At 44.9% G+C, this 13,450-nt stretch overlaps 1 protein-coding gene across 2 annotated transcripts in view; it reads left to right on the plus strand.

The window, feature by feature from the left end:
* Ocln (occludin) overlaps positions 1 to 13,450 on the plus strand; it is a 50,284-nt gene that overhangs the window by 16,925 nt on the left and 19,909 nt on the right. For both annotated transcript variants that reach the window (XM_028884854.2, XM_028884853.2), the window contains exon 4: positions 790 to 951. In XM_028884854.2, the coding sequence (XP_028740687.1) occupies positions 790 to 951 (162 nt within the window). The remainder of the gene's footprint in view (positions 1 to 789; positions 952 to 13,450) is intronic.

A 13,450-nucleotide genomic window follows, 5' to 3' on the forward strand; every position in this document is an offset into this window, starting at 1 on the left:
GAATATCTAAAGCTACTTCTGAAATTGGCATTTTTCAAACTCTTTAGAAGTGAGACATTGAGGCTGGGCATATGTCTGTAATTTTAGCCCTGGGGAGGTATAGGCGGGAAGACCAAGAGGTTAAGGTCATCTTCAGCTACACAGAGAGTTGGAGGTTGGTCTGGGCTGTCTCCAAACAAACAAACAAACAAACAAAAAACATTGCCCCTTGTTCAGTGGTGGCACAAGCCTTTAATCCCAGTACTCGGGAGGCAGAGCCACGTGGATCTCTGTGAGTTTAAGGACAGCCTGGTCTACAGAGTGAGATCCAGGACAGGCACCAAAACTACACAGAGAAACCCTGTCTCGAAAAACAAACAAACAAACAACCCCCCCAAAAAATCCAAAAAACCCACCACCACCACCACCAACAAAAAAACCCATTGATGTCATTACTTTGCTGGCTGTCTTCACTTATTTATAAAAATATGGCAGCTACAGAGGCGCACATGATCCAGAACTCATTTCCTGTGGCTCTGAAGTGAGGCGCGCACAGTTCTACCTTTAAGCAGAGTTTGAGCATGGAATCACTTGGTATGTGTCCAGGCACACTTTGCATATGTTTTGCTAGCTAACCAGTTGGTGACGTTAGTTTTTATGAGAGGACTTATCTGTGGCAAGTTATTTTAGTTTTGTACCCATGAAACCGCAAGTACTCAGGCCCTTTGGTAAGGGTTTTAGCTCCTAGAAGGTGGATTTCAATTAAAGCAAATAAAATTAATTATGCCAATATCTCTCCTCCCCTTTTAGGCTATAGCCATTGTCCTGGGCTTCATGATTATCGTGGCTTTTGCTTTAATCGTTTTTTTTGCTGTGAAAACCCGAAGGAAGATGGACCGGTATGACAAGTCCAATATTCTGTGGGATAAAGAACATGTGTATGATGAGCAGCCCCCCAATGTGGAAGAGTGGGTAAGTGCAAACAAAACGAAACACTTTTAACCTTTTATAAAATGTCCGGTGTCTGTCCCTGCTTTTCTTTGTGCTTCGTTAAACTTCACGCTTAGTGTTATCGTGTTTGTACATTGCATAAAGTGTCTGTTTTTCCTTCGAATTTTTAAAAGGTGGGTAAATGGAAATCGCTCTATTAAGGGGTGAAATTGTTTCTGTTTTCAGGGAGTAGATCCAGACTCTGGAAGGAATACCCACTAGGAAGTCACAGAGAAAGCTTGGCCTTTGCAGAGTGCAAGCACCCCCCACCACACACACACTCTTTTATTTCTTTGCTTTTACTGTTTTGGAGATAACATTGTTGCTCCCGGGATGGGATCAGCTGGGGTCAAGATTGGCAGAAGCACCAGGCGGTGGTGGCGCTTGCCTTTAATCTCAGCACTCAGGAGCCAGAGCCAGGCAGATCTCTGAGTTTGAGGCCAGCCTGGGCTACAGAGTGAGTTCCAGGACAGGCTCCAAAGCTACACAGAGAGATCCTGTTTCAAAAAACAAACAAACAAACAAACAAACAAACAAACAAATATTACCAGGCTTTCTATGTGATGTTACTTTCTGAAAGCCTAGGAAGTCGGTCTTTAAAAATATCTGAGCAAGCAAGCGCTGTGTGTGTGTGTGTGTGTGTGTGTGTGTGTGAGAACTCCTTTAACCCCAGCACTCTGTGTGTGTGTGTGTGTGTGTGTGTGTGTGTGTGTGTATGTGTGTGTGAGAACTCCTTTAACCCCAGCACTCTGTGTGTGTGTGTGTGTGTGTGTGTGTGTGAGAACTCCTTTAACCCCAGCACTCTGTGTGTGTGTGTGTGTGTGTGTATGTGTGTGTGAGAACTCCTTTAACCCCAGCACTCTGTGTGTGTGTGTGTGTGTGTGTGTGTGTGTGTGTGTGAGAACTCCTTTAACCCCAGCACTCTGGAGGTAGAGACAGGCAGATCTCTGTGACTGACTCTTTTGAAAAGCAGCTATAGAAACTTTTTCCCTACTTTTTCTTTAATATTTTTCTTCAGTACTGGGGACCGAACCCAGGGCCTCGTGCTTTCGTGCTAGGCAAGCTGTTTGCCACTGAGCCATATCCCTAGGTTTTTGGGCTTGCTTCCTTTTTCGATCTTTGTAAATTTGTATGTAGTGAATTGTATGTGCGCTTCTGCTTGTGAGTGCAGGCATGTGCCCTTGTCATGGGTCTGTGTGGATGTCAGAGGACATCCTCCTCATTTGAGCCGGGGTCTCTTTGTACTGCACTTGCCAGGACAGCTTGCCCGGGGGGTGGGCTGGGAGGGGGGTAGGGGGTGTGTGTTCCTGGGATTCTCCAGTCTGCCTCCATTTTACCTTAGATTACAGACTCCGATTACAGACTTGTTACTGCAGCTGGCTTTTATCTGGGTTCTGGGGACCTAAACTTACACTCTCATACTTCCAAGGCAAGGGCTTTACCCATTAAGTCATCTCCCCACACTCCTGTACTTCCCGTTTTTTTGAGATAATATCTCCTTAACTTGCCCAGGTTGGACCTGAACTCATTCTGTAATCTAAGCAAGTCTCCCAAGTAGCCTGGATCCCAGGCCTTTACCACCAAATCTGGCTCTAGCCAGATTGATTTCTTGCCATGAAAATTAACTGGGAATACTGGACTCTGGTTGACTCTCTGGTAGTGTTGTTGTGGCCACTGATAATGGGGTGTAGGAAGGCTTCTAAAGAACTGTTGGTTATTGGTAAACTAAAGTCCCCTTTAGCTCTAGCATTCTATTTTTATTTTACTTTTTATTTTTTTAGGTTCTCTGAGACAGGGTTTCTCTGTCTAGCTTTCGTTGGCACCTGTCTTGAATCTCTCTCTGTAGACCAGGCTGGCCTCGAACTCACAGAGATCCGCCTGCCTCTGCCTCCTGAGTGCTGGGATTAAAGGCGTGCGCCAACACTGCCTGGCAGCCCTAGCATTCTAAGTGCCAGAGTTTTTAGGAAATCTACAAGATTAGATAAAACTATTTCTAGCTAGTGAAAGAAAAAAAGTTAAAAACCCATGTGAAGAGAGCCAGAAAGGGAGTGACTTATCTGCCGCAAGCCATGGGTGCTAACCCTGTCTTCTGTAGGAAGTCACATCCTCTGTGAAGTCTGAGGCTGCCTCAGAGGGAGTATTTTCTTTCTATCTTTAGCTCCAGGCGATGGAGTAGGTCAGTCCATGGCGGACTATGAAGTCAGTGTTTTGCTGAGAGTTTCTGGGTGTGTCGGTTTTCACTGGCTGTCGGATTTGTTTACTTAAGGTTTCGAGAGGGCTTTAAAACAATAAATAAATAAGCCAGCTCAAGGGAGACCAGCACCAGTAACATCAGAGTCACAGTGACCTTTAGCCTCTCACCTGATTGACTGTCAGGAAGGTTTAATCAGTTCTGGGTGTGTTTGATAACTTGGCAACAGGTGGTAACTCATGGAAGTGGTGATGAAGTGAAGGGTGGTTCTTTAAGAGGCAGTGCTTTGGGCTGGTAGCATAGCTCAGTGGTAGAGTATCTGCCTAACATGAAGAAGGCCCTGGGTTCAACCCCCAGCCCAATATATACCCATAAAAAGGTATTGTTTTGTATGTAGTACCATATAATAAGTGACTTGGGTATTTGAGTCTCAAGTGATTTGTGATTTCTTCTAATCTTCCTTTGCCTACCCAAGCTCATTCCTTTGAACTCAGTTACACATTTCAGATCAACCCCAGATGCAGCCTTTGGCTCCCAGTTCTCTGCTCTTCTGTGCATTTCTCCTCCAGCAGCTTTCACTCTTCCCTCGGGCCGCTGCGTGGAGATGCACCTCTGCATGTGAAGTGCAGCAGCCTTTGTCCTTTTGGCCTTAACAAAATAAAACTACTTGTGCAGAGCGCGGATCAGAATTTGACTTTTATTCATGCTTGGGGCCTTGAGTTAAGTCTCCAGTGCTGGAGGAAATGGGGGAGCTTAGTATTTGTGGAGTGTTAAAACAAAGGACTTCTTGTATATTTTACTGGTCGGGTGGGGATGGGACTAAAGTGTTATTCACTATGGCCTGCACATTGGGATAGGTCTGAAAATGTATTACCATTCTGAATCTTGCCATGTCTTCTGGTTTAGGATCAGTCTCCATTCCCTAGATCCTGTTGCATATCTATGGGAACATTTGCAAACTTTTTTTTTTTCCCTTTGCTTTTTCAAGACAGGGTTTCTCTGTGTAGCTTTGCGCCTTTCCTAGAACTCACTCTGTAGCCCAGGCTGGCCTCGAGCATAGGAAACCTCAAAGCCCGCCCCACAGTGACACACTTCCTCCAACCAGGCCACACCTACTCCAACAAAGCCACACCTCCTAATACTGCCGCTCCCTATGAGATTATGGGGCCAGTTACATTCAGACTACCACACTTTTAAGTGCTGCTTTCCAGTGTTTAAAGGGGTTTGTTGTTTTTTGTTTTATGCAATCTAGGAATGGAATCCAGTGCCTTGTGCATGCTAGAAAGGAACTTCGCAGCTGGGCGGTGATGGCAGTCCCATCATCTGGGAGGCAGAGGCAGGTGGGTCTCTGAGTTTGAGCCAGCCTGATCTATAGAGTGAGTTCCAGGATAGCCAGGGCTACACAGAGAAACCCTGCCTCGATAAAAACAAAAACAAACAAACAAAATTAATGTATGATAATGTATCTGTCCATATACTGTCTTGGTCACTGTTCTATTGCTGTGAAGGGATGCCATGACCAAGGCAACTCTTATAAAAGAAAAACATTTAATTGGTGGCTTCAAGTTTCAGAGGTTTAGTCCATTACCAGCATGGCGGAGAGCGTGGCGGCACTCATGGCGCTGGAACAGTAGCTGAGAGTTACATCCTGATCCACAGGCCGAGAGTGAGAGACCGGGCCTGGGGTGGGCTTCTGAGACCTCAAAGCCCACCCTCAGTGACACACCTCCTCCAGCAAGGCCACACCTCCTAATCTTTGTAATCTTCTCCCATGGCTCTGCTCCCCGATGGCTAAGCATTCAAATATATGAGCCTTATGGGGGCCATTCTTATTCCAACCACCCCACTCAGAGTAAGTATAAAACTTAACTGTACGCCTGAAGAATTTAGTCATTAGATATCAAGAAATTGCCAATTTATATCACTTGTGAATTGTTTGACCATGGGATTTAATTTCTACACATTTACTTTTTTTTTTCCCTTTTTGATTTTTAATTAATTATTTACAAATTAAAATATAAATGACATCATTTCCCCCTTTCTTTTCTCTAATCTTTCATGTGTATTCCCCATACCCACACTTTTGCTGGTGGCATTCTCTTTGTGGACATCATTAAGCCAAACCTGCTTCTTTTGTTGCTGTTAGGTTTTGTCAGTTTGGGGAATTTTAAATACTGACTCTTGTTTGTGACAATTTGTAATACTTAGTATAAAAGGGATAAAATTTTTCGAGGTGCGGTGGTACATACCTTTAATCTCACTCAGCACACTGACTGGAGGCAGAGGCAAGGTGAACTCTGTGAGTTCGAGCCAGCCTGGTCATCCAGGACATCCAGGGCTGCATAGTGAGACCCTGTCTCTAAAAACCAAAAACAAGCAAATTAACGAATGTACTTTTATTTGTGTGCATGTAAAAGTATGTGTGTGTGTGTGTGTGTGTGTGTGTGAGTGTGTGAGTCACGTGGGACTCTGGAGGTTATAAGAGGGCATTGGATGCAGGTACTGGGCATGGAGCTCAAATTCCCTGGAAGAACAGGAAGTGCTCATAACTATGGAGTCTCTACAACCCCTGTACCAAATTTTCTTTATTCATTCACTAGTTGATGGAGTCGTAGGTTATTTGTATTTCTTTAAAAACATTTTACTATAATTTTTTTATGTGTATGGGTGTTTTGCCTGCGTGTGTGGCTGTGCACCGTATGCATGCCTAGTGCCTGCAGAGGCGAGAAGAGGGTATCGGATCCCCTGGAACTGGAGTAACAAATGGTGTGGGGTGTTGTGTGGGTGATGGGAATCCTGGGGTCCTCTGGAAGAGCAGCCAGTGCTCCTGATTGCTGAGGCATCATCTCTCCAGTCCCATTTACATTTCTTTTCTCTCTCTCTCTCTCTCTCTCTCTCTCTCTCTCTCTCTCTCTTTTTTTGGTTTGTCGAGACAGGGTTTCTCTGTGTAGTTTTGGTGCCTGTCCTGGATCTCTCTCTGTAGACCAGGCTGGCCTCGAACTCACAGAGATCCACCTGGTTCTGCCTCCCGAGTGCTGAAATTAAAGGCGTGAGCCGCCACCGCCGCCGCCGCCACCACCACCACCACCACCCGGCTTTATGAACACATTTTGACCAGAGCACTTATGTAAAAGGTCAACAAATCATTTTCTCAGGGTGGGTATATAAAATGTTAGAGAACAGAGAAGATTGGCATTGAACCTGAATTTTATCAGCTGACAGCATTTTCATTCATAGATTTCCGGTCACAGAGTGTGTGGCAAAGCTTGTTGGCTGAAGTATTTCACACTGTGGGGACCACCTTTTACTTGAGTTTGTTTTGTTTCTAACTGGGACTTTAGGCACACAGAAGGAGAGGAATACAATTCATTATATTGTTATCTTTGGTACAGGCACAAAATTCTTGTTACTTTTGTTTGTTTCATAATGTATACTTAGGGACACACCTTCCCAGCCAAGAATTACAATAATAACATCACATTATGCTGTTCTACACATATTGTACTTTCTCATCTGTTTGCTCACATCTGTAAAGAGACCTGTTTTGAGCTGGGTGGTGTGTGTGTGTGTGTGTGAGATGTGTGTATGTGTGTGTGGGGGGGTATCCTTGTATAGATTGTCTTATCTATTAAAAAATTATTAGAAAATCCGATATAGATTAATGAGGTCCATCCACATTGTTGTCTTTAACTAGAGACAACAGTCTGATCTCCTGTATTCCAGAATTTCATGACACTTTAGCCCGTCAGTGGGCTTTTATATTATTAAGAGCAGCATTACTAGACTGGTGCTATATAGCTGTTAGAGAGTGTGCCTAGTGTGCTGCGTGTGATGCACAGCACAGTCACAAAGCAAAACAGAAACACCAGTGGTCTACCTGTGAACCTTTTGACTTGCCCATGCTTGTGCAAATTTCTCTTGGACCCGGGACCTAAGTGTGGAACTCCTGGGGTGAAGGGTTTGTGAGCACACTTTATAAAATAATGATAGACGTTTTCCAAAGCTTGTCCACTTACTATCTCAGCAGCAACTCTTGATGTTGTTAGACTTTATAATGTTTGTCTGTTAACAATAGAACTGTATCACTATTGTCTTTGTGTGTGTGTGTGTCTATATGTATGTATATATTTGTTCATTGGCCTGATGTGTTTTCTTTCTACCTTACATTTTAGCCACTGTTGAGGTAGCAAAAACCCAAGCAGTGTCGTTGATAATATCTTGATTCTTGTAAGAGTTATGCTGGGGGCAAAGGGCAACTTTTATGAGGTTTGAGATAGCCTTAAGCCCCCTGTTTGATGTTTGTGTGTCATGCACAAGTGACTAAAAGTGTTATAGATATGACAAGCCAAAGTGCCTCCCTCGCCTCAGTTACAGGGACTTGCTCCTTCTCTGCCATTGTCCTCATTGTGATTGAGGTGCTTCTCAGTGTTGGTGGAGACTGCAGGCTGGGGCCTGGATCAGTGTGCCACCCACCTACAGTTCAGGCTCTTGAGGAGATCGAGGCAGGAAGAAGGCTTGAATCCAGGAGTTGAAGGCCAGCCAGAACAACACAGTGAGGCCCGTCTCAAAAGACAAACAACAAACAGGAACAAAAAAGAACCCCAAAAGGAACCCCAAATGTTCTTGGATATTGAATGCATTTCCTCACAATTACTTGGGGTTATTTCTACCACACATAGGCATACAGGCCAGAAAACCAGGTTCTGGTGAGTTTGTTTATCAGCAATTGGCCAAGCATACCCTTTGCCATGGGCTGCAGTCCATAGATAAATGGAGTAGTGGGATGCTTGGGTCCCTTTTCTTCCACTCTGGATGTGTAATGCTGGCTTTTGTACTTCTTATGGAAGCAGTGTATTGGGGAATTGACATGAATTCTGATCCTATTCCTTTAGCGTGGCTTTAGGTAGATGAATTCTGATACCTTTAACCCACATGTTTGGTTGGAGAGACTGCCTGAATGTATGTGGACATCTCTGATTCCAGTCTTCCCTGGCAAGCAGATGAATACCTTTGCATCTCTGTTTCTATGCATTGGTGTTGGACCTGCATGTTTTTGTAAGGGAGTCGGATCCACTGGAACTTGATTTACAGACAGTTGTGAGCTGCCATGTGGGTGCTGGGAATTGAACCCGGGTCCTCTGGAAGAGCAGTGTATCAGTGACAGCTAAAATCAGGGATTTTCTAAAGGTGCTTAGGACTTGGGTGCTCACCTTGATCTCTTTCTGCTTGGGTAGGCTTCACTTTATCTTGGGAACGCAGGCAGAAAGCAGACACTTGGAGTTCTTGACATTTTTTTTTTCCTTTTTTTTTTTAAGGTTGAATGTAGCTCAGGTAGCTAAGGATGATCTTGCATTTATGATCCTCCTGTCTCTACCTTCCAAGTGCTGGGATTGTCGTATGTGTTGCTACATCCAGCTTGAGTATTTCATACTACTTCTTCTCAAACAGGCTGGAAAGGGACCATGCATGGCTGAGTTAGGTTGGGTCACGTGGCTTCCTTGCACTAACCTACTGTGGCCACGTGGTATGGCATTTGTGTAGAATGAGAAAAGGGTTTCTAGGAACACATGCTGGGTGGACAATATGCAGTGTAAATATGTTATTTGAATTAATTCCCCTTTGTTTTTGTCTGGAGTCGTCTGAGCAGGTGTAAGTTCAGGGTACAACATGAATCGCTTACAATGAGTAGTTCGGAATGGGTTTGTTGGCCTCTCTTGTTGTTGGCCTCCATGTTCCCCTGATCCCTTGCCTGATAGAGCGGGACCTTTTTAGAAGAGCAAGCGCTGTGCTCTAAGGAGTTGAGAGTGACAGAGGCGGAACTGCTTGGCTATGGGCGTGAGCAACGAGTTGAGAAGGGAGTTGAGAAGGACGAGCACCCTTGATTCCTCAAAGATGGAGTCATTCATGCTGATTTTCCGTTCGAATCCCTTTATCAAGCCTGCAGTTTTAGAAAGTTTAGAAACTATAGAAAATTGCGTATTCACTTTCTCTGGATAAATACAACGATACGGGCTGTGGAGAGGTTTACACCTCTATGGTAAATATTTAAAAGTTGATTGTGAACGTTGTGCTTGAGATCAGTTCTTTTTTTTTTAATTTTTAATTTTTCTGAGGCGTGTGCCACCACACCTGGCCTGGAGATCAGTTTTTATTGCTGCAGTATCTAATGAAGTGGCAATTGAAAGTCAGGGCTGGAGTTTCAGGTTCCCCTGCCTTAGTTAAAGAGTCTGAGATGGACAGGGAAGATCTGAGAGGCAGGCACGCCACAGTGATAGGTGGTGGCTTTGCCGTGGTGACAGATGGGCTTAGATGCTGCTTTCTCCAATTCTCTAGTGTAAGGCGTCAAAATGACTTGGGTTTGAAGTTTTGTTTTTGTTTTTTTTTTTTTTTTGGTTTTTCGAGACAGGGTTTCTCTGTGTAGCTTTGCACCTTTCCTGGAACTCACTCTGTAGTCCAGGCAGGTTTGAATTTTTTAGCTTGAAAATGTTGACAGAAGAGTTAAAACAAAACAAAACAAAGAGCCACGAAAGTGTAGAGTTGGGACAGGATTTGTGCAGCTTGGGCCTTGTTGCTTGTGATCATTCCAGAATAGTTTCAGTGTCCTAGACTTCTGATGAGGGTTTTAATGTAATAGGTTCGTTCTCTGTAAACAGGGAAAATAAAAGTTCCATCCATAGTTAAGCTGGTGTAACAATGAAAGGCCAGCCAATATAATCATATCCAGTAATTTTTAAAACAGCTTTATAGAAGTATATTTGACATACAATAAACTGTACATATGCACTGATTTTGTATGGGGGGGTTATAGCCTCATAAAATCACTGTACATTGAAATTATTAGTAAGAAATATATTGAATACACCTGCACCCAATACATTTCAGTTAGGACAGGAATAGTAACAGAGTATTCCCAGATGTAAGTACACAAATGTATCATTGCAATGTGACTTACCCTACCTGTTCTGCTACTACCTTACAGTGAAAACAGACATTTTCTTCAAGGCTTTCCATGTCCCCTCCCCCAGCATGCAGATATCCATAGTGGGAGACAAATGATGGCCAGGCTGGAGTGACCAGGCAGTATTGGTCATCAGCATTAGACAACTGGACAAGACTCGAATAGCTTTTCACTCTTGCCCAGTACAAGCGTTCTTGCCTGTACCATTGGTAACTAGACTCTCACTGTGGATAAGATGACAAGGTTGTCTGTGGTCTCTGGTGGAACAGAACGTAAGGGAAGTAACAGCAACCTGTCTGACTCTCTGAACCACCCAAGTGGCGTAGTACAGTGGGCCCCGACTGTTCCAGCGCCACTGTGACTGGAGAGCGGTCAGAAGACAAGAAAAGGCAGAACGTTCTTGAGAGCCTGGTGTAGAGAGGTCTGTGGGAGGAGGCAGAGTTTGCGTTAGAGCCGGTGAGGGCTTTTGTGGTTCTCTGAAGGCTGGAATTCCTAGATTTCCAGCCCCAAGAGTTAATGTTTCCAAACTCAGCCATGTGGATAGGTGTAATGATCTAAACAGGGTATGGCTGTCTGCAGCACAGAGCATCTGTCCGGTCAGCGGCTCTCCTCCTCGCTGCCTGACGCCATCAGAATCCCCTGGGGGGGGGTGCTCATCAGAGCAGTTTTCCCGGTCCTACCCCCTAGTTTCTGATTTAGTGGGTTTGGATTGGGGTTGAACTGATAGGGTAGATGTGCTGTTCTGGGGAGCGTGATTTGAGAACCCCTGTTCTCTGAAGTCTAGCTACAGCTATTACTGCAGGCCTGTTTAGCCTTCTAGTTAATGTAGGAGGAAGTCCTTTCTGCACCATGGCATACTTTGTATCCAGTACCGTAGCAAATGAAAGGGCACTGAGGGGCATTAGTAAACTGAAGGGCATTTGGAACGTCAGGTGGTGGCTGGCTCAGGGGTATTTCTGACTTTTCAGCTCTCCTGTAAAAGGAACCGTAGGGGATTTAGCTCAGTGGTTGAGCGCGGGCCCTGGGTTCGGTGCTCAGCTCTGGGGAAAAAAAAAGAAAAAGAAAAAATGTTGCAGACCAGAACCAAACTGTAAAGGGACCATAGCTTGAAGTACCTCTGTCTTAAGAAATGGCCTTCACCAGGATTTCTGTTTCCGCAGCCAGAAGCCATGGATTAGACAACCAATAAGGTTCACACAGTGAAAATAACGTTTCTCCACTTTGCCTGCTTCCAGGCTTCTAATAGCCCCTGACTTGCGTCCAAAGCTCTGATAGCCCACTGACTTAGAATTTGTCTTTGTCGATACATGGACAGTTTTGTGGGGCCACATTCTGCTGGTGCCGAGCAAAGGCCTTAGCGCCGCGGAGTCACTTAAACCAATCAGTTGTTTCAATTTGGTCTATGACCGACAGACTGCTTCATTTGTGGGATTGGTCCCCGCCCGTGGGAACATTTCAGATGACCCAAAGTGTGAAAAGACAAAAAAAAAAGGAAAGAACTTTGAGGAGGCATTTCGAGCTTTTTCAGGGGTGAGCTTCTGCAGGTATAAAATACCAGGGAACGGGAAAAACAAGTCAGACCACTTACTGTTGAGACCTTGAGGATAGTAGCTCATGAAGGTGGGTTGGGCAGGTTGTAAAACTGGAGATGGCACTTTGAGATTAGGCTGTTTCTCTCTGTGCAGGGATATCTCTCCATTTCCCCTACCAAGCAGGAAGAGGAGCCCTCTGAGGGTGGAATTCTCACAAGCACTAGTGACTAAGTTCTGTGTAAAATTTACTGCGCTCACAAAGTTAGACAAGCAGAGATTTTGCCTTGTGTCTCATTAGGGCGCAGTGAGTTTAAGCCCCCCCCCCAATGATTTCCTTTGTTTCAAGGATGGGTCAGAGTACCTAGACACAATGCACACCTCAAGCTGAGGTTGAACTAGAAGGGACAGCGTGCAGTGGGAAGGGACAAGGCTTAGATTTCACAGCATCCAATCACCTTCTGTTTGGCTTTGAGCAGGTTGAGTTGGGTTTCCTCATCAGAAACTATTGATAGTCCTATCTACCTGGGTGGTGCTACATAAACATGATTAGACTGCTTGGCATGTGATAGACACTCACCAGGAGAAGTTCCCTTTCCTTCTTAGAAGTAGAGGGCTTTCGTCCCAGCTCTAGACTGGCTGGATGTGGGTCCAGCCTGACTGCCCACAGGTGAACTTGGGAGGAAGGCAGGCAGGGAGGGAGAGAGGAAGATGGAGGATGGATGGTTGTCATGGCAGCATCATACTCGCAACAAACGACAGGACACTGATTTTGACGAGGAAAAGGTGGTTTCCCCAACCTTTGAGCTTTTTGTTGGCTCTGACTTGAGGGGGTCAGGGTGGAGAAGATGGGGTTCACGGAACCCTGTTGCTCTGTCTCGTTTCCACCGAGGAAGGCAGAGACTGGCGAGCACCTGTGCGCCCGCCTGCCCTGGTTGCTCGGAAGCCAACCCCTCTGCTTGTTTTCCTTCTGCCAGTCCCCAGGGTGCAGGATGTTTTCATTAACTCTCTTGGAGGGAGCCGGGGGAGGGTTAAATGAAGTCACAAGGTTTTGTTCACGGGTGACATAATCGGCATCCTTTTAATGAGTATAATTAAATTTTGAATAAAATCTGTCCTCATCATAATTACTTCTTTTTTTAAAAAAATTGGTCAATAGTTTATTGGTTCACCACACCATTCCACCACCCCCGCCCCATAATTACTTCTTGTATGGCTCTTTGAAATAATATATTGTATTTTGACTTGTCAGAAAAAGTTTCTTTTTTGGGGGGGAGGGGCAGGGTCTCACTATATAGCCCTGGCTGTCAGGCTGGCCTCGAACTCACAGAGATCCACCTGCCTCTCTGCCTCCCAAGTGCTGGGCTTAAGGTCGTGTCCCATTATGCCCAGACACCGTCTGTTTTCTTTCTTTCTTTTTTTTAATTGGAATATGTACCTTCTTATTGATGTACCCTGTGTACCTCCAAAAATTAATTATTCTATTCTTTAAACTTGTTTGTGTGAGATAGGTTTTTGAGATAAACCTTTGAATTTAATCTCAAGAGTGAGTCTGAGGCATTCCTTGGTTGGCTGGACTCTGTTGTGTGGATTTCCATCTCCTTTCTCTGTGAGTTCTGTTTCATGCATGAAGACCCTGGGGTAGAGGCTTGGCTCAGGGCTTGCCGGAGGCTGCTGTGGAGGGACGAGCCCAACATTTGGCCCTGGGAATGAAGATTCTGAGTTTTTCTTCTCTCAAGACAGATCTTAGTTGTATTTTCACTCTACGTTCTTTGCCTCTAGTTCCCCAGGAAATCCTTTTCC

This window comes from Peromyscus leucopus, chromosome 11, assembly GCF_004664715.2.
Source record: "Peromyscus leucopus breed LL Stock chromosome 11, UCI_PerLeu_2.1, whole genome shotgun sequence".
Lineage (NCBI taxonomy): Eukaryota > Metazoa > Chordata > Mammalia > Rodentia > Cricetidae > Peromyscus > Peromyscus leucopus.